The following is a 17828-nucleotide window of genomic DNA, read 5'->3' as shown; positions in this document are numbered from 1 at the left end:
GTAATAGAACGAAAGAGAGTTTCCATCCCTTTTGAAGATGGGAAATCAAATCATCGACATGACAATTGATGTGTTTTCTATTGAGCTATATTTGAACTAGCACGTCATTAACTTGGAATAGATGTTCTTCAACCTATTTTGTATTCTCCCAAGTAAATAAACTCCAGATACCTATTATTTCCATGTGTAATTGGTTGCTATTAATGGTTATAAGGTTTGAATGAGAATCATATTCCGTTGTAGTGCGTTCATAAAACTGAACACAAAACTCTAGTCGAATGCGAATTAAAAGAGAATTCGGATTAGATCTAATGACTATTTGAAGTATATGATACTTTTATGCTTGTCTTACCCTTTATTAGTATCATCTAAAACCTAACCAAAAAGAATTGTTCTTCCACACAAAGAAAAACCGTCTTCATAGTATTTAATACTAGGTTTGTGCTCAAGTTAATGGTTTATCAACATGTATCTATTGTTTATTTATTTATATTGAATACGAAAAATTTCAACAAAAATCTCATGTAACAAATCTCATTATGATTTCTAATATGTTATCATAAGCATTGCACGAGTTGATGAAATGTGCAAACGAGTCGAAAGGAGCATATTTACTTCAATCCATACTAACTCTAGGTTGAAGCCAAATCTAGTAACTCCCAACCAACAAACTAAAACATTCAATCTCCTAATTTCATTTCTTGTGAAGATTCAGAACAGAAAGCACAACCAAGCAAAGAAACATGACAGAACCAGCAATGGAGATGACAAGTGCAGCTGTGAAGTGGTGACAGTAACCTTCAAAGAAACCGCAGACTTTTATCCAATGCATATGTGAGTTCCCATCTCGACCGATGACTCCGATGGCTGCAGCAGCACCATCGGCAGAGAACAATAGCCCCACCATAATCAGGTCAAAAGATATGAGCAACAATGACCTCATTGGATCGTCTTTTTGACCTCGAGTCTTAACCGAGTACACCAAGGATACTGCAGCATAAGCACACGCTATGCAGTTCGACACCACAAAGTACCTAAGCGAAAGAAAATTAGAGGTTCAACCACAAAAAAGATCGAAAAACAAAAAGAAAAGAAGTTTTGGAACATAAATGAGGTTGAATCAAACAATATATTGTAGTGTAGGCATTTGAAGAGGGCATGTTGAAGGAAATAATGAACACTTAGACCAAAAACAAAACGAAAGTGAAAAGAAAACGGTTCCAAAGCATTAAAAAGCCATATAAGATATAGAGTATGTGTTAGATTCCACATTGGTTGGGAAGGAAAACGAAACATAATGTATATATTTTTAACACTTAAAAAGTCATTCCAAACAGACTCTTAATATATAATTTTACAACAATGGTCAACACGAGTTTTCCACCTACGAGACAAGTAGGTAAGTACCATTCTTAGAAGAATGTTACGAACTTAAAACTACAAACCAAACAACGCAACAAGAACCCATTATGTCGTAGAGGGTAGAAGAAAATCACAAGGCTCAACCGGGATCAGAACAAACTAAGTATAACTCAGCAATAATTGATTCAAAACACTAAAAACTTTCATAGAGGCATTTCATCGAACAACAAGAAGGCATCTCAAAACATCACAAACAAGAGAGAAACAAGGAAAACGTACTTAAAAGCAGACATGTACTGCCACTTAGCCGAAGCATAAAAATGGATAGGAGGCAAGCTCTTGGTGATAGTAACAGAGAGAATCTTGGACTCATTATCAACACCCACAACAACAGCAGCAACTAAAGTAAAAGCCAGACCCAAAAACCTCACGACCCCATCAAAGGGCCATCGCAGTCTTCTTCTAGCGCTCTCGATAACTTTGACATGGCTTCTCACGCCATCACCATCGCCATCCATGGCCGTAGCTGCTGGCTTCAGCTGCATTCTTTCAGCAAGAAGAAACGAGAGCTTTTCAGGCCGAAACAGAGCATTTGGAGTGAACAAAAAGGAATTCAAAGGAGGGAAGTGTGTTTGGTTAGAAAATCAGGGAGTTGGGGCAAAAATTTAATTCCTCACAAACAGAAATAAATGCCAAGCAGTTGGAACTATTTATTATTATTTATTTACAAATTTAGTGTCCTCAGACCCTTTTTAATTTATTATTTAATTTTTAATACCATATAATAAATTTATGAAATTTTAATTTAATATTTTAGTTTTAATCTACAAATTTTAAAAATATTAATATTTAAATTCATAAATTTATTATATATAAAATAAAAAAAATTAAGTATTTAAAAAATATTTGAGAATTTTCCTTCTTTTACATCTAAAAGTATTTATTTAATATTATAATAGGTGTTCTCGAATATTTTTTTTTGTAAGACAGATAGAGCGTCGTATGCAAGATATTTAATATTTTTCGTGAATGAAAATGATATTTTATAGTTTAAAATTATTTTTCACTTATTATAACTTTTTTAAATCTCCATTTATTACCTTATTTTATATGATATGACTATTCGTATATAGCCACGTAAAAAAAATGTATCATTATTATTGTGGACCATGTCTGGTGTACTATGGACTCATTAAATGGTTACTTATCAATATATATTTAATTAGCAGTACGAGTGTTCAAAAAATTAGATGGTTCGATCAACCCAATTCAACCTGATTGGATTGGGTTAAGTTTGAATAAATGACAAATTTATAGTTTGTGTTGGTTCACGTGTTCCCCTAAAACTAAATTGAGTTAAACCGAACCGTTTATTGTTAAGTTTAAGATATGTACATATATTTATTCTATTTTTAATTTTTTTTTGTTGCAAATCATTATTAAATTCTTTTGGTAAATTATTTTCTCACCAACCCATTGATTCTTTGTTCCTAAAATTAAATTTTCTCTTCAATTTTAGTGGTTGTGGTTTAATAAATAAGATGGCTTTGGAACATGCCTTGGAAGGCATGGTGACATGACACCATGTCTAATCTATTAAAATTTTGTTCGATAGTTTTGACCCTTTATTCCCGCTAGTCTCGAGTGTGGGAATAAGAAAGGGGCTTCCTTTGCCATCACCATCCGACATATCTAGTGAGTTCTCATGGAGTGAGTTGTCGATTAATAATTATTATGGCAACCCAGATGAGACATCATCTTTCCTACGTAACCTAACTGCACCACATACAGTTCAGCAAAATGTAGAGGGCTGAGGGGAGTTTCACCCCGAGGTTGACCTTCGAGCAGTAGACGAAGCATCAAATGCTATTTTTTTCGATATTATTTGAATTTTTGTCGGATACTAAAATATTAAAAACGAAGAAATTCAGAAGCCAAGAAGAGTTGGATATGAGATTATATTTTTCGTTCCTATATTATATTTTTGTTCTATATTTTACTAAAAATTATATTGAAAAATAAAAATTATTTCATGAAATTAATATTTTTTTAATGTATATATAGAGAGAAAAAAATTCCTAATCCAATAATGACGTCAATAATAATTTGAAACGTTTTTGCATTTTTATTGGATATTAAAAAATAATTTATTTCCTCGTCTTACCATCTGTGTAGCTTTCCTTCTCCGTTTTGCCCTAATTGCTTTCAATTTCATTCAATCTGCCCGTAAATTTTGTGCTTTTTACGACAATGAAGAAGCGCACCGGAGAAGATGAAGTTCAGGATCGCCCAAAATCGGCATTCATGATGAGCAGGAAACACAAAAACATGAAACGGTTGGGAGGGAAGGGCCATTCGCTTGAGGCGTTTGCCAATGTGAAATCAACTACCGACTACTATAACCCAGCTTTAATAAGTATGATACTTCTCAATCTTGGTTGCGTTTACTTCTTTTTGTTATTATCATCGCCTTAAGTTTGCTGCTCACTTGTTGATAGTTCTGTGAAATCTAGGTTTTGAATTTTTGTTTAGCTGTTATGGACCTCGAAATGTTGTTGCAAAATCACTGTTTTTGTTGGAGAATGGAATTTGTAGAGAGAAATTCGTATTCGCCGGTGTTTGATTTCGTGTTTCGAATTGGGGAATTACATTGCAAAAACTGGTTTAATGGTTTGCTTTAGGAAATTGGATATTGGATGGTCTTTGTTTATGGTCGTGATTGATTCTCGTTTATGTATTTGTGTTCAGAAAAGCAAAGAGAGTTCTATAAGAATGCTAAACATGTCAGCAAGTATAAGAAGTTAGTAAAGCATCAGAATCACCACAATGAGAGGCCCTCTAGCTCTACTGCTGGACTTGTCGAGGTATGACCTGTTTTATGAGTATCAAATATCGCATAAAAGTTCAATTATGTTAATTTGCCTTCAATGCTTGGTGAGTTTTGAGACTCTTGAGATGCCTTTATTTATGTCGAATGAGAAAATGGTATTGCAAAATATTGCATAAGATAAGATGATCTGTTAGCAAGTTTTCCTACAAAGAGAGAGTGATGAGAGCTTTATTTCATTTTGGTTATTGAAGTTATTTTCGGTCAATATTTGTTGGTTGTGATTTGGATAAGCAATCAACCCAATGGGCATCTATTTCATTTCATTCTTGTTATTCAGAGAGGCAGAGAGGAACCTTGTTTCTTTTTGTTTGTTGAAGTTACTTTAGGTGCCTCTGTCACTATTTGTTTATTGTGATTTAGGTAGACATTGAACCCAACGCCCATCCGTTTCATTCACTTCTTATTATCGAGAGAGAGAGTGGAGCTTTGTTTCCTTTTGTTTGTTGAAGTGCCTGTCACTTTAGGTATTCGGAAAACTCAATGAACCCTACCCTTACAGTTTTTTAGTCGAGTTATATTATGTTTGAGTTGAGTTCGGTAATTAAACGTATAGGTTGGACTGGTTTATGGGTTTGCTTCAATTTAGTTTAGTCGAATCCAATCAACCGAAGTTTATTATTAATTTAAAATATACTTATTCTTCAACAACTTTTAAAAATACTCGGGGAGGCAGCACTTGTAGTTATTAGAGTGCTCACTAACTGTAGCAACTATGCGATGAAAAACAGTCACATTGTGGTGGTGGTGCTTTAACAATTTTTTCCTTAACGGCCCTTACCACCTAATGGCGAGGTTCTTGAAGTGAACATGAGGCCATGGTGCACCATCACCAAAAGGCAAGGTGAGTACCATGTTGATGGCTGCCTTAATGGACTTTTTCCAGTAATAATAAATCTTTGGCAGCCCAAAGAACATTAAAGGTTGTCTCACCTTATGGGCAGAGAAAAATAAGAAGGGGGAAGAAGAAGGCAGGTCGGAAGAGAAGCACAATAATTATTGAAATTCCAACTGCCATGCTATGGCGTTTAAGAACATGCAGCTATTGCTTGTTGCATTTAATTTTTCTCCTTCAGCCCTTTTATTTTTTATTTTTCTAAAATATCTTTACCTTTATTCATTATTTAAAATGATTTTTATTTACATATTAAATGATTTTGTTAATGTTTTTCACAATTTAAAATTATATTTTTTTAAACCTATTATTTATTGATTTATTTAATGCACCTGCTTCATTTAGTTTATTCTTTTTGGTTGCCTCTTGATTTAAGCTTATCAGGAGACTTGAGATATCTCTCGTAGTTGAATATAGTGTGACTTACTAATCTCGAATCGTTGCGTTGGACCTAAAAGATATTCTCTATCCCGTCCAACCCAACCTATGAATACCGCTTTCTATGACTACTTGTTGATTGAGATTTGGAGAGAGAGACATCGAAACCAACCGGCATCTGTTTCATTCCCTTCCTGTTATGATAAGAATCTTCTGTGTATAGAATGTGCTGCTTGAGCTATTAACGGACTCGCTTTCTTGCTGGTTCTTAAAGGGTGAAAATGGAACGAAATTGGAGAATCAGACGAACAGTAGACGTGGGAAAGAAAGGAATAAAGGCATACCTAGTCTCCAGGAACTGTATGAGAGAAAGCATCAAGAGAAAGAGAAAGCAAGAATGGAGAAAGAAGCTATTATCGCTGCAAAAAAGGAGGAACAAGAAAGGGCTAAAGCTAGACGAAATGCCACGAGAGAAAAAATGCTCAAGAGGACGCAAAAAGGTCAGCCAGTTATGAAGTACCGAATTGAGCATCTTTTGAAAACTATTGGAGCCTCAATGAACCAATGAAGAGGCCTTCGGTTGTTTTGACTGGACTTTGTGGAAAAGGCTTTTGTCTGCTTTAGGATGTATATTTCCTTATGCCTTTTAGTTTACTTCATTACATTATCTAAATGATCCATATGCGTTATACTATTGTATTGCCGTCCCTTTGTAAGTGCTTGGATGCAAGTTTCTTAGCACTAAAACTTTTAGTTGAATGGTCCATGTAACAGCCAAAGTCCACGGCCAGTAGATATTGTCTATTTTAGCCTGTTACGTGTCTGCTAGGGAGAGGTTTCCACACCCTTATAAGGAAATGTTTCTTCCCCTCTTCAACCGATGTGGGATCTCACAATTCACTCCTTAGGGGTCAGTGTTCCTATTGGCCACCGTTCGATGTCTAGCTCTGATACCATTTGCAACAGCTCAAACTCACCATTAGTGGATATTGTCCGCTTTGACCCGTTACGTATCACATCGGCTTTACAATTGTAAAACGCATCTATTAGGGAGAGATTTCTACACCCTTATGAGGAATGTTTTGTTCCCCTCGTTCACAGATCCCACATCACTCGATTAACAAGTACTCTTTCTTTCTTACATATATAAATAGATATACACGCATATACAGAATATGGATGACTTTGTGCTATCAAGTACTCCAGGAGAGTTGAAATGGGCATATTATGGATGAAAAAAGTCAGCGTCTAAGCTGTTAGCCAACAACACCAAAGTATCACAGAATTCAGCATGATGAGAAGATTTTATTAGAATTGGAATGGATATGTTTTGAATGAAACAATCCAACATCTAAGAATTGGTTTCTGAAGAAAATTGAGACTACCCAACAAATTGCAATCAAGAAAGAAAGATTTAATATAGCATACAAGTAACGAGCTCGGAAGCTTCGAGACGATCGGCCTTGAATCTCAAGGCCAACGATGCACGATATAAGCTCGGCGCGGTGGAGGCTGGCAGACGACCATGAGGGTAAGCGCTAGAACAAGAACCATCAGGATTCCCATAAGATCCAATCCATCATCATCATCAGCAGAGCAACAAAGCTTCCCCATCAAATTTAGAGAGCAGGAAGAACTTCCTTCCCAACAAAACCAGAAGCTGAGCCTCTTCAATCCTTTCCCCTCATTAATAAAGAACTAACAATTGTGATAATGCCATTAGCTGACCTAAAAGGAGGGCCCCCCTTCACCACAATGGTGGACTTTGGAAAAGTCCAAGTCTTTGATTATCTTTGATTATCTTTGATTATCTTTGATCCTTCCTCTGTTTTTTTGTATAGCAATTGGGTGCCATTAGCAATTTGATCATCTTTTGTTTTGTAGGGACTCCGGTTCAAATTGTATACAAGTATGGTTTTAAGAACGTATTAGGTAGTCAATTCATATATAATCCGATGAATAAGGTATCAATTACCCTTCCAACATTGACGATTAAATCCACGGCTCAAAAATATAATAAAAATGAGAAGTAGTAAAATTATTTAAGAAATTATTTAATAGGAAGCTTAAAGGTATGAAGCCATATTATGAAAGAAATAATGAATTGGTTGTTTAATTTATTTGAATTGATTCAATTATTATATCCAATAAAGAAATGGTGTATTAGATACAAAAATTAATAATTTAAATACCGATTAGGTAGAAAAATTAATAATTTAAGAAGAAAATTTATAGTAATGAAAATATAAGAATATATATTGTGTTAAACTATTTAATTAGTGAAGTTGAAATATAATACGGTGGGAAACCAAACAATTTGTAAGTTGTAGGAAGAGCTTGGTTTTTCTTTTCTTTTATTTANGAACTCATTTTTTTTTTTTTTTTTTTTTTTTTTTTTTTTTTTTTTTCACTCGTTACAAGAAATTTCTTGGTAACATTCTTAATTGGGTGATGGGAATTTTAAATTTGTGAGTTTTCGTTATTAGGTGTTGAAATTTTCCAATAATTTTTAATTAGGTGTTGCCAATTTTAAATTTGTGGACTTCGGTATGTTGTTCAAGGATTGACCACTTTTAGAAAGGAAAATTTCCCATAAAAGTTCGGCACGACATATGAGCTTGAATAAGTTTTCATTTGAGAAAGTTGGAAGGGTTAGCTAATAATTTTACTCCGTTAGATGTATGAACATTACAATAGAAACGATTGGAGAGGGAAACGAGTTCCAGTGATGATGCTGGGTGTCACGGTCCTACATTTTTTATCATGCGGCGTCGTGATCTTGACACGCTCACGACTAGCCTTGAGGGGAATTAAGCCCCATATATATTTTTCGCCCCGGCTTTGTGGCTTCGTCGGACCTTATGCGAGGTTTGTCTTCGCCAATCGAACATTGCTTGTGCGGAATCTAAGCTTGTTCAATCACACGCGCCGCCTGCACGTGCATGTTCAATCGTCTGCGACACATCCGACTTGCCTCTACACTAGGCTAACTTATTCGGTTTGACCTTGCCTCTGCTCGGGCCAAGGTCTCTCAATACAACGTCGCATTTCATCTTGCCATCTTGATCTCCATCGACAGGATTCATATGTCTTGACGCCATCCCGAGTCTCGAGATGTCATCGGCCATCATAACTCATTCGGTCATGTCATCGAGAATGGGCCCGCGTGTTGCTCATCTCATCGGGACTTCCCGAACATCCATCCATCTGGGTTCTATCGAGGCATAGGCCCTCTCGTGCCCATGCCGAGTCATTTACGAATACCGTACCGGATAGCGGGTGTATGTAGCAACCTCCAACACGCGGTCTAAGGCTCAATACCGGTGTCACAATCTGCAATATGATTGTGACTCGAGTAAGTCATCGAAGACGATGACCAAGTTAAGTGGAGGGGAATGTTACAACCATACTATGAAGAGAGTAGGTTGTGACCCTCACGCCATGACAAGCAAAGTGGCGTGCCTCAAGAGACGCCCATCCGGCCATAAGCGGGCCAACATAGAAGAGTGTCATGATGCGATCGAGGAGGACGATGCATCATCCAACACTCCACCACGCAAAGTGGGCATTGAAGATATATTGAGCATAAGCAAGACAAAGACATCAGAATAGACATGAAGGGCAAAGATAGGCTTGTTGAAGGGTCGGGTAGGGCCTCAGGCTTTAACCTCAAAAGTCAGGGTTTCGGAAGGAATTTGGGCAGTTCAGGAGTTGAGTTCCTCCATATGAAATATGAATGTTCGCCAAGTTTGGTGTCAATCGGACATTGGACGGACAATGCATGGCACCGTATGACACCTCACCAAAATCATGTCTACACCTGGTAGAATGAAAATTGCTCAAAATGTACTATAGGGGTAGCATGGTGTCAGCTCTCTACCACTCCTGGGCCCTGTGGCCTAAGTGAGCTACCTTGTGGCACATACGTGTGTCATAGTGTGGGCGAGCGTGTCGAGATGAGTGTCTCGGGCGACTTCCTTTGAAATGAGTTTTTGGAGGATAGTACCGGGCGGCACGGGTGTGCCGGTATTGTGCCCTAGCCCGCGTGTTGGAGGTTGCTACATACACCCGCTATCCGGTACGGTATTCGTAAATGACTCGGCATGGGCACGAGAGGGCCTATGCCTCGATAGAACCCGAATGGATGGATGTTCGGGAAGTCCCGATGAGATGAGCAACACGCGGGCCCATTCTCGATGGCATGACCGAATGAGTTATGATGGCCGATGACATCTCGAGACTCGGGATGGCGTCAAGACATATGAATCCTGTCGATGGAGATCAAGATGGCAAGATGAAATGCGACGTTGTATTGAGAGACCTTGACCCGAGCAGAGGCAAGGTCAAACCGAATAAGTTAGCCTAGTGTAGAGGCAAGTCGGATGTGTCGCAGACGATTGAACATGCACGTGCAGGCGGCGCGTGTGATTGAACAAGCTTAGATTCCGCACAAGCAATGTTCGATTGGCAAAGACAAACCTCGCCTAAGGTCCGACAAAGCCACAAAGCCGGGGCGAAAAATATATATGGGGCTTAATTCCCCTCAAGGCTAGTCGTGAGCGTGTCAAGATCACGACGCCGCATGATAAAAAATGTAGGACCGTGACACTGGCCCTAAAGGGGGTGGATTGTGAGATCTCACATCGATTAGAGAGAGGAACGAGTGTCAGCGAGGACGCTGAGCCTCGAAGGGTGAATTGTGAGATCCCTCATCGATTGGAGAGGGAAACGAGTGCCAGCGAGGACGCTGAGTGTCACGGTTGTACTTTTTCAACCTTGTGGCGTCGTGATCTTGACATGCTCACGACCATCCTTAAGGGGAATTAAGCCCCATATATATTTTTTGCACCGACTTTGTGGTTTCATCGGATCTTGGACGAGGTTTGTTTTCGCCAACCAAACATCATTGGTGAGGAATCTAAGCTTGTTCGACTACACACGCCTTTCGTGCATGTTCAATCGTCTGTGACACAATCGACTTGCCTCTACATTAGGCCAAGTCATTTGACTCGACCTTGCCTCTACTCGGGGCCAAAGTCTCTCAATGCATCATCGCATCTCATCTCGTCATCTTGGTTCCCAATCGACATGACCCATATGTCTTGATGTCATCCCAAGTTTCGAGGTGTCGTTGGCCATCACAACTCACTCAGTCATGCCATCGAGAACGATCCCACGTGTCACTTATCTCATCGAGACATCCCGAACATCCATCCATTTGAGTTCTATCGAGGCATTGGCCCTCCCATGCCCATGTCATGTCATTTACAAATACCGGTCAGATAGCGGGTGTATAATTCAAACTTCGACACGTAGGCTAGGGCACAATACCGGCATACCCATGTCGCCCGATATTGTCTTTAAAAACTCATTCCAAAGAAATTCCCTCGAGGCACTCGTCTCGGCACGCTCCCCCTCACTGTGACACACACATGTGCCACATGATAGCTCGCATAGGCCATAGGGCCCAGGGGTGGTGGAGAGTTGACATCATGCCTCCTAATACACTTCAAGGCATTTCTAATTCCTGTGGAGTAGACGTGATTTTGGAGAACGATCATACGGTGTCATGGAGCGTCTGTCCGGTGTCTAACTGACACCAAATTTGGCGAGCATTCATATTTCATATGGACGAACTTAACTCCAGAACCACGTGCCCAAATTTCTTCCTAAACCTCAACTTTCGAAGTTAAGGCCCGAGACCCTACCAGGCCCTTTGACAAGCCTATCTTTGCCCCTCTTGTCTGCAACTAATGCCTTGACTTGTCTTCAATGTCCACCCTCAGAGTGTTAGATGATGCACCATCCTCCTTGGTCACATCATGACACTCATCTAGGCCCTCGCATGGTTTGATGGGTGCCACTTGAGGGTCATCAATTCTTTTGTCACAACCTACTCTTTTCATAGTTAGGTTGTGACATTCTCCCCCACTAAAACTAGTCATCATCCTCGATGACACTGAGCCCCGAAGAAGGGGTAGATTGTGAGACCCCACATCAATTGAAGAAGAGAACGAAACATTTTATATAAGAGTGAGAAAACCTCTCACTAGCAAACACGTTTTAAGACCTTGAGAGGAAGCTCCAAAGAAAAATCTCAAATATGACAATATTTGCTTGCAGGGGACTTGAACAAATTCTATATGAATTCATTTCTTTCAAGTTTGAGAACTAATTTTTCCGTCAATCTTTCAGTACCTGATCAAATATTGTTTATCATGTGAAAACATATAAAATCATCACTCGTTCATCAGATCGAAATGTCGCCACATTATTTATTACAAAAAAAAAGTTGAAACAAAATCATGAGTCAAAAATGATACCCAAAACTTTTTGAAGAAATATAAAGTTGAGAAGAACATAACTAAACCAAACTAAAAGAAAAAGGATACTTAAACTTATAGCTTAACCTAATAAACAATAATATTAATGCATATCCATACGCATCTTTTAGAGAACACTAATATAATCATTTAGAAAGGAATAATGAGTAAAAGGGGAAGAATGGAGGAGGAAGAAGAGCACCGTGTGGGCATCATCAACCAATAAATCTGTCTGCAAATTGACAAACCACAAAAGCACTTTTTCACAGAAACAGATTCGTTTCTTTGACCTGCTTTTCCCTTTTCCCTTTTTCCTTTTTCTGTTCCTTTTCCTTTCAAAATCTGCCCTTCTGCTCTGCTCTGCCTCTGCCACTGTTCAGTTACTTTCACACTCTCTCTCTTCTCTCTCTCTCTCTCTTGTTCTTCTGGTTTGCAGGCTCTGTTTCTGAGGGTGAGGCCAGTTAATAAGGTCTTAACAAGAAACAGACTCCGATTGTTTTATGTTTTGGGTTTTGCTTCTGCCTCCTAAATATACAAAACCCACAACATAAAGATAAGAAAAAAGAGCTTTCTTTTAATCTATACTGTGTAGCTCGACAGTCGAGAAAGCCTCTCTTTCTCTCTCTCTCTCTCTCTCTCCCTCCACAGTAAAAAAGGATTCCTTTTCTCCCTCCTCATCATTTTGAAACACATTCCAAAGTCTTTAACAGAACTCATTCTTTATGCGCTATTTGCTTTCTCCATACATCATCATCTCTAAATGGAAGGATTTACCAATACAAAATCTTAAGTCAGTCAGTCAGTCAGTCAATCAGTCACCTGAGTTTCACCTCACTTGGCTTGCCTATATTTCCTTCTAATCTAATCTAATCTAACAGTGTAATGAACAAGCAAGACAATGAGCAACCAGAAAGGATTTAGGATAAGAACCAAGTGCAGTTGAAATCTGAAATGAATGTCTAATGAACATACAAACAAAAGATCCTGCCCATAGTATACAAGGTGGCTGCAAATTCACCATAAATCTGTTTAGGTACAGTAGAATGAAGAAAAGAAAGAAGAGACCTTTGCAATCTTTATTGATCACTAAATATGCTTGTCTGTCTGTCTATCCATCCCCCCCACAGCTCAGCCAATGTATAAAATGAATGGCTATGGAGTTCCTCTGCCTCTGTAAAATGTACCTTCACTCCATTAAAATTAGAGCTGCAAATTATGTTATTGACGCGGAGAACTACATTAGGAGTAGTAAATAGCATAAAGGGAATGAACCTACCATACCATCTCCATTCCCATTATGTGAGCTTGCACTTACTAGGCTTTGATTCCGGCGGATTGCTGAGAGTTGAATCAAGTAAGCCTTAGAGGAGCATCTCCATCCATTGTCCATACAAAACCAGGCATATCGGACCGACGCCCGGCGACACTCCGGTATATGTAAAGTCTCTCCACAGGGCAACTTTCAGGCCTTGTATTTGGGGGACCCCTCTCGTCTATAACTTCGACATTGAGTTGGGGAAACTTCTGAGCTAACAATTTGCATGCTCCAAAACTCACAGAGCAAGAAGACATCCAAAGGGATCGCATTGTCTCGAGCTTTGCAGCATTGGCCAAAAGAGCTTTATCACCAAAAGGACAGTCCCTAATCTCCAGCTTGCGAAGACTATCACATCCAGACAACACATGATGAAGTCCTAAATCACTATTACCAGCAAATGCCACAGACAGCATCTCTAGCTTCTTACCGTAAGTTCCTATAAACTCGAAACATTGATCTGTCAGAAGGCCAGAAAGGGAAAAACGCTGGAGATTTTTGCAATACCCAACAATGGCACCAAAGCCTACATCAAGCGGCTGATTCGTGATGTAATCGGGAGTTCGTGGCTCCATAATACATAGACGAAAACGGGTCATGTTCGGAAGATTCCTGGCAATGATCAATAAGGCAACATTTGTCATTTGACGACAGAAGTACAAAACAGATTGGAGCTTTGGACACCCTTCAGAAACAGAGATAAGACCCTGTTCTGTCAAAGACACATTCGGTTCCGGCCCATATGGTTCGGATGGAAACACTCTTAATTCTCGAAGATCCTTGCAGATACCTGCAAGGGCCTCAAGGCCAGAATCTTCAATGTAATCCAGCACCTGCAGTTACAAGGCATCTTGAGCTAAGACCATGATAAAGATTGGGCGTTATGCTGAAGAGAAATGCATTATTGGAAAGACACAAAAACAAGGACATACCCAAAGCTTCTGCAAATTATGACACTGAGTGATAAGCTTGGTAAGATCGTCACATTGAATTATAGCGTAGCTCAAGTTCAAGAATGTAAGCCTAGAGCAAGTTGGATAAACGGAAGGAAGGTATGCAGGGACAACATCCCAAAATCCCGATAGACTCTTCAATTCAGTACAGCTTGTAAATGCCCCAGTTAAGTTCGAAAAAACTTCCGATCTCAAGTCAGCTGTGTAGCATCCAGCGCCAAACTCAGCCAGCTGAGGTGCACGACGAAGTAGACTGGCATGCCGATCAAGGGGAACTGGACGATTGAGGCGCAGTGTCTGTAAGTTTGGACACCTATCCACAAGACGCTCCAATGCAGAAATACTCACCTCTGACCCCAAACAAGCAAAATTGAGGGATACCAGTGAGGTATAGGTTTCAGGAAAATGGCTGAGCCAGTGCCCATTTAGATCTTCCACATCACTCTCTCGTAAGTCCAATACTTCCAAATTCCTGGATCGGCCAACAACGAACAGTGTAAGAACAAAAAACAGATATCTCAAAAGCTTAAAGAAACCCATAAACCTAATCCAACAACTATGCAAGAGGCACTAAAGATCTTCCCAGTCCAAATATTACCCATTATCAAAATCTTTCACTACACAGACAGCAGTCTCTAAGCAACAACAATAGATGTATTTCTGATTTTCAAAATCTACAAATTTAAGCTCAAAGATTCAGCAAAACTACCAGAAACAATGCCGCCCAATTCAAGGCTCCAGCACAACGAAACCAACTAGACTATCAGTTTATTCGTTTCAAATCTTCAAGAAAAATTAAATCTAAAGTCCAAAGCAGAGTTTATGTTCAAGGAAGCCAAAAGCAAAGTAGATCAGATTTAGAACATTGTTAACCATCACTGTGTACAAAACCAAATAGACTGACAATTTGGTAAAAAGGATGGAGAAGAACCCGTCGTTCCCAGTGAGCTTAGCCTGAGCTCAGCTCAACGGTAGTTTATCCCACCCAACATAACATTATGAAAAAAAAAAGCACTTTCCTGAGCGACAAGTAAAATTCTGTACAAAATGGAGAATACAACAAGAGTAAACCAGAAATACAAAGACAACAATATAAAACCAAAAATCAAAGGATTAAACTGCCTCAAAACTTCGTGTTCTTCCTCGTTCACAGTGTTCACTTCGCTTCACGAACGAAATTTAACGGGGAAAAAAACTTACAAAAAGTCCGAAAACCATAACCAAAAATCCACAAACCTGCAATTGGCAGCAATGGCCGCAAGCCCATCCGTACTGAACCCCTCGCATGTCATTAACACAAGAACCTTAAAATTCTTAAAAGACTTGGAAATGAGCTCCAAACTCTCATCCGTAACCACCATTCTCTTCAACTTGATCTCCTCCAGAAAAGGATAAGCAGAAGCCATAGCAACGATCCAAGGATAAACATACCCACCCCAACCATCAGGCACCAAACTAAAGTCCGCAAAGTGCGGTTTCCCCTTGAGCTCCACAGATCTCACCTTCGGAAACCGCCTGGTCACAATCCGAGGACTCACCGCATAGCAGTTCCCAACAAAAACCCTCTTCCTACACCGTCTCTCAATCTCATACCACGACTTGCACACCATGGAGATCGAGTTCCTGTCCTTATGACACTGTATAAACGAAAACACATGCTCCAACACATCCTCTGGAAACGCGCTCACCATTTTCAGCATATCACAACCAACAAATTTTAACCTAATTTTCCTTCCCTTCTTCACCCCCAAAAATGTCGCATACCTCAAAACTAACCCAAGCTTCCTCAAGACTCTCCGCAGAATTCCACCAACAACAATAACAGAGCCTTAGATCTGAGACGCCATTGACGACCTTCAAACAGAATTGGAGAGAGAACCAGAGAAACAGAGAAACAGAGAAGCAGAGAGAGAGAGGGGATAAGGTCTATTCTTTTCTCTTCTTTTTTTCTTTTCTCCTTTCTTTTTTTTTTTTCTTTTTCTTTTTATGTTTTAAGTTAAATGGCGAGTGAGGTAAATAGTTTAACCAGGGTTAAATAGTAGCGGCCAGCTTGGTAGGGAAGAGGGGGAGATATTCATCGACGAACCATAAAGAGCCACGTGTTAAGGAGAGAATTGGGCCGTCAGATCGGACAGAAATCTTATCCGATGGCGGAAAAGAAGTAGCCGCAGAAAAATTGGTGCGGTTATCGTGCGATATGCTAAGGATACGATATTTAAAAGAGATTAAGAGAAATCGTAACGAGAAAATGGGTTTTGATAAAGTGTTACGATGTGTACCAAAAGATGGAGTCGAGTGTGCGGGGGTAAGGAATCTAATGATTCCGATTGCACGGCTGGATCTGAGAGATAGGGCAAATATGACGTGGGGACCACAAGCAAATTTATTTTTTTATTTTTTTATTTCTAATATTTTTTTTATTTTACAAGAAAAAAATTGGTATGATTGATGTGAAATCTGGTATGACGACATCAGGACCGTCCAATCATGTGGATTGACTGTTTCGTTCAACCATTCATGTTAATTGATCATCACTTCATTAAATATTTATATTATTACTATTATTATTATTATAAAATAATTTAGGTTATTATATTTTTTGCCTTTTTAAACCCTTCTTTCATTGGCAATTATTATTATTTTAAAAATTATTTTTTCAAAAAGAAAATAGTTTAAAGTTACTTTAAATATGAAACTCCTTCCAAGAAAATAGGAGAATTGCACTTTTGTGATTTTAATTTCTAGGTGTAAATATTTTATAAACAGAAAATTAAACGATTATTATTATTTTTTTTATTATTATTATTATTATTATGACAATTTGATTTTTAATAATTTACGAAAAAGCCCACACGTTACATCTCAATCAAAGCCCCCCTCTCCTACCCCTCTTTTCCCGCGTTGTACGGACGTAAGGGTAAATTCGTAGATTTCGAGGGCTACAAATGGACAAAAATAAAGTTAAAATTTTATAAAAATATTTTATTTTCTTTTTTCTTTTAGGTTTAAATTTGCTTTTTCATTTACCTTTTTACAGTTCACAGTTTAAAAGCGAAAAAGATTGTCAATAGTTACTGCAAGGGGCAGGCGAGGGGTATGCTGAATGACGAAAAGGCCCTTGCCATGTCTGTGGAGATGGAGGGTAATTTCGTCCGCGTGGGGAAAGGACATTGTATTATGGAGCTGCGATGGTTCAGCATGGAGTGCATGGACCTGTCCCTTTTATGTCCAAAAGCTGAGAGGTTATAATGGACGGTAGAGATTGAGTCTGGTTTGTATGGAAGATCTTCGCCGTTGGATTGTGCCATGGTGGGCGTCCTTATCGATGGCCATCCCCGAAGCCTTGTCGCAATCCTAAACTTTTTTTTTAATTATAATTTAATTCTTTTATTAATCAATAATATATTTCCTTTTCACGTTTCATTTTCTTTTCTACAATTAATTATTTTCGTTGGTTGACCATAAAGAAATTTCAAATAAATATTTTTTAAATAAACTAATCAATATAACTAAAGTGAGACATGTTTCTTGACTGAATTATCAACTGTATCTCGAATTTTAATTTTTTTCAAAAATAACTTGTTAGTTGGATAAATTAACTAATTAAAATATTAAATTAAAAATATAATTTTATTTGTGTAGGTCTATCATAATTTATTTAATGCTCCATTGTCAAACAACCATTGAGTATTTCAACCATTAAATTCAATTGTAA

General features: G+C 38.5%; 3 protein-coding genes across 7 annotated transcripts; 1 reads left to right on the top strand and 2 right to left on the bottom strand.

The window, feature by feature from the left end:
* Positions 1 to 506: 506 nt before the first annotated feature.
* LOC111488791 (CASP-like protein 1E1) lies at positions 507 to 2045 on the bottom strand. The gene is made up of 2 exons (XM_023136703.1): positions 1642 to 2045; positions 507 to 1034 (listed from the first exon to the last, which is right to left on the bottom strand). The coding sequence occupies exons 1-2, from the start codon at positions 1905 to 1907 to the stop codon at positions 695 to 697; spliced, it is 606 nt and encodes a 201-aa protein (XP_022992471.1). The 5' UTR covers positions 1908 to 2045; the 3' UTR covers positions 507 to 694.
* Positions 2046 to 3526: 1481 nt separating this feature from the next.
* On the top strand, positions 3527 to 6230 carry LOC111488792. The gene is made up of 3 exons (XM_023136704.1): positions 3527 to 3778; positions 4111 to 4226; positions 5797 to 6230. The coding sequence occupies exons 1-3, from the start codon at positions 3613 to 3615 to the stop codon at positions 6088 to 6090; spliced, it is 576 nt and encodes a 191-aa protein (XP_022992472.1). The 5' UTR covers positions 3527 to 3612; the 3' UTR covers positions 6091 to 6230.
* Positions 6231 to 12744: 6514 nt separating this feature from the next.
* LOC111488788 (protein TRANSPORT INHIBITOR RESPONSE 1-like) lies at positions 12745 to 16060 on the bottom strand. 5 transcript variants are annotated; one of them, XR_002719272.1, is made up of 4 exons: positions 15350 to 16060; positions 14093 to 14585; positions 13122 to 13993; positions 12745 to 13029 (listed from the first exon to the last, which is right to left on the bottom strand). XR_002719272.1 is itself a non-coding variant. In XM_023136701.1 (3 exons), exons 1-3 carry the CDS (start codon positions 15811 to 15813, stop codon positions 13196 to 13198), a joined length of 1755 nt encoding a protein of 584 aa, XP_022992469.1. In that variant the 5' UTR covers positions 15814 to 16060; the 3' UTR covers positions 12745 to 13195. The 5 variants fall into 5 exon arrangements, 1 of the variants encoding a protein (XP_022992469.1); XR_002719271.1 differs by having other exon boundaries at positions 12745 to 13016; XR_002719273.1 differs by having other exon boundaries at positions 13127 to 13993.
* Positions 16061 to 17828: the final 1768 nt, after the last annotated feature.

Source organism: Cucurbita maxima, unplaced genomic scaffold (assembly GCF_002738345.1).
Source record: "Cucurbita maxima cultivar Rimu unplaced genomic scaffold, Cmax_1.0 Cma_Scf00013, whole genome shotgun sequence".
NCBI classification, from domain to species: domain Eukaryota; kingdom Viridiplantae; phylum Streptophyta; class Magnoliopsida; order Cucurbitales; family Cucurbitaceae; genus Cucurbita; species Cucurbita maxima.
The sequence above is the reverse complement of the archived record's forward strand: the minus strand, read 5'-3'. Positions and strand labels throughout refer to the sequence as shown.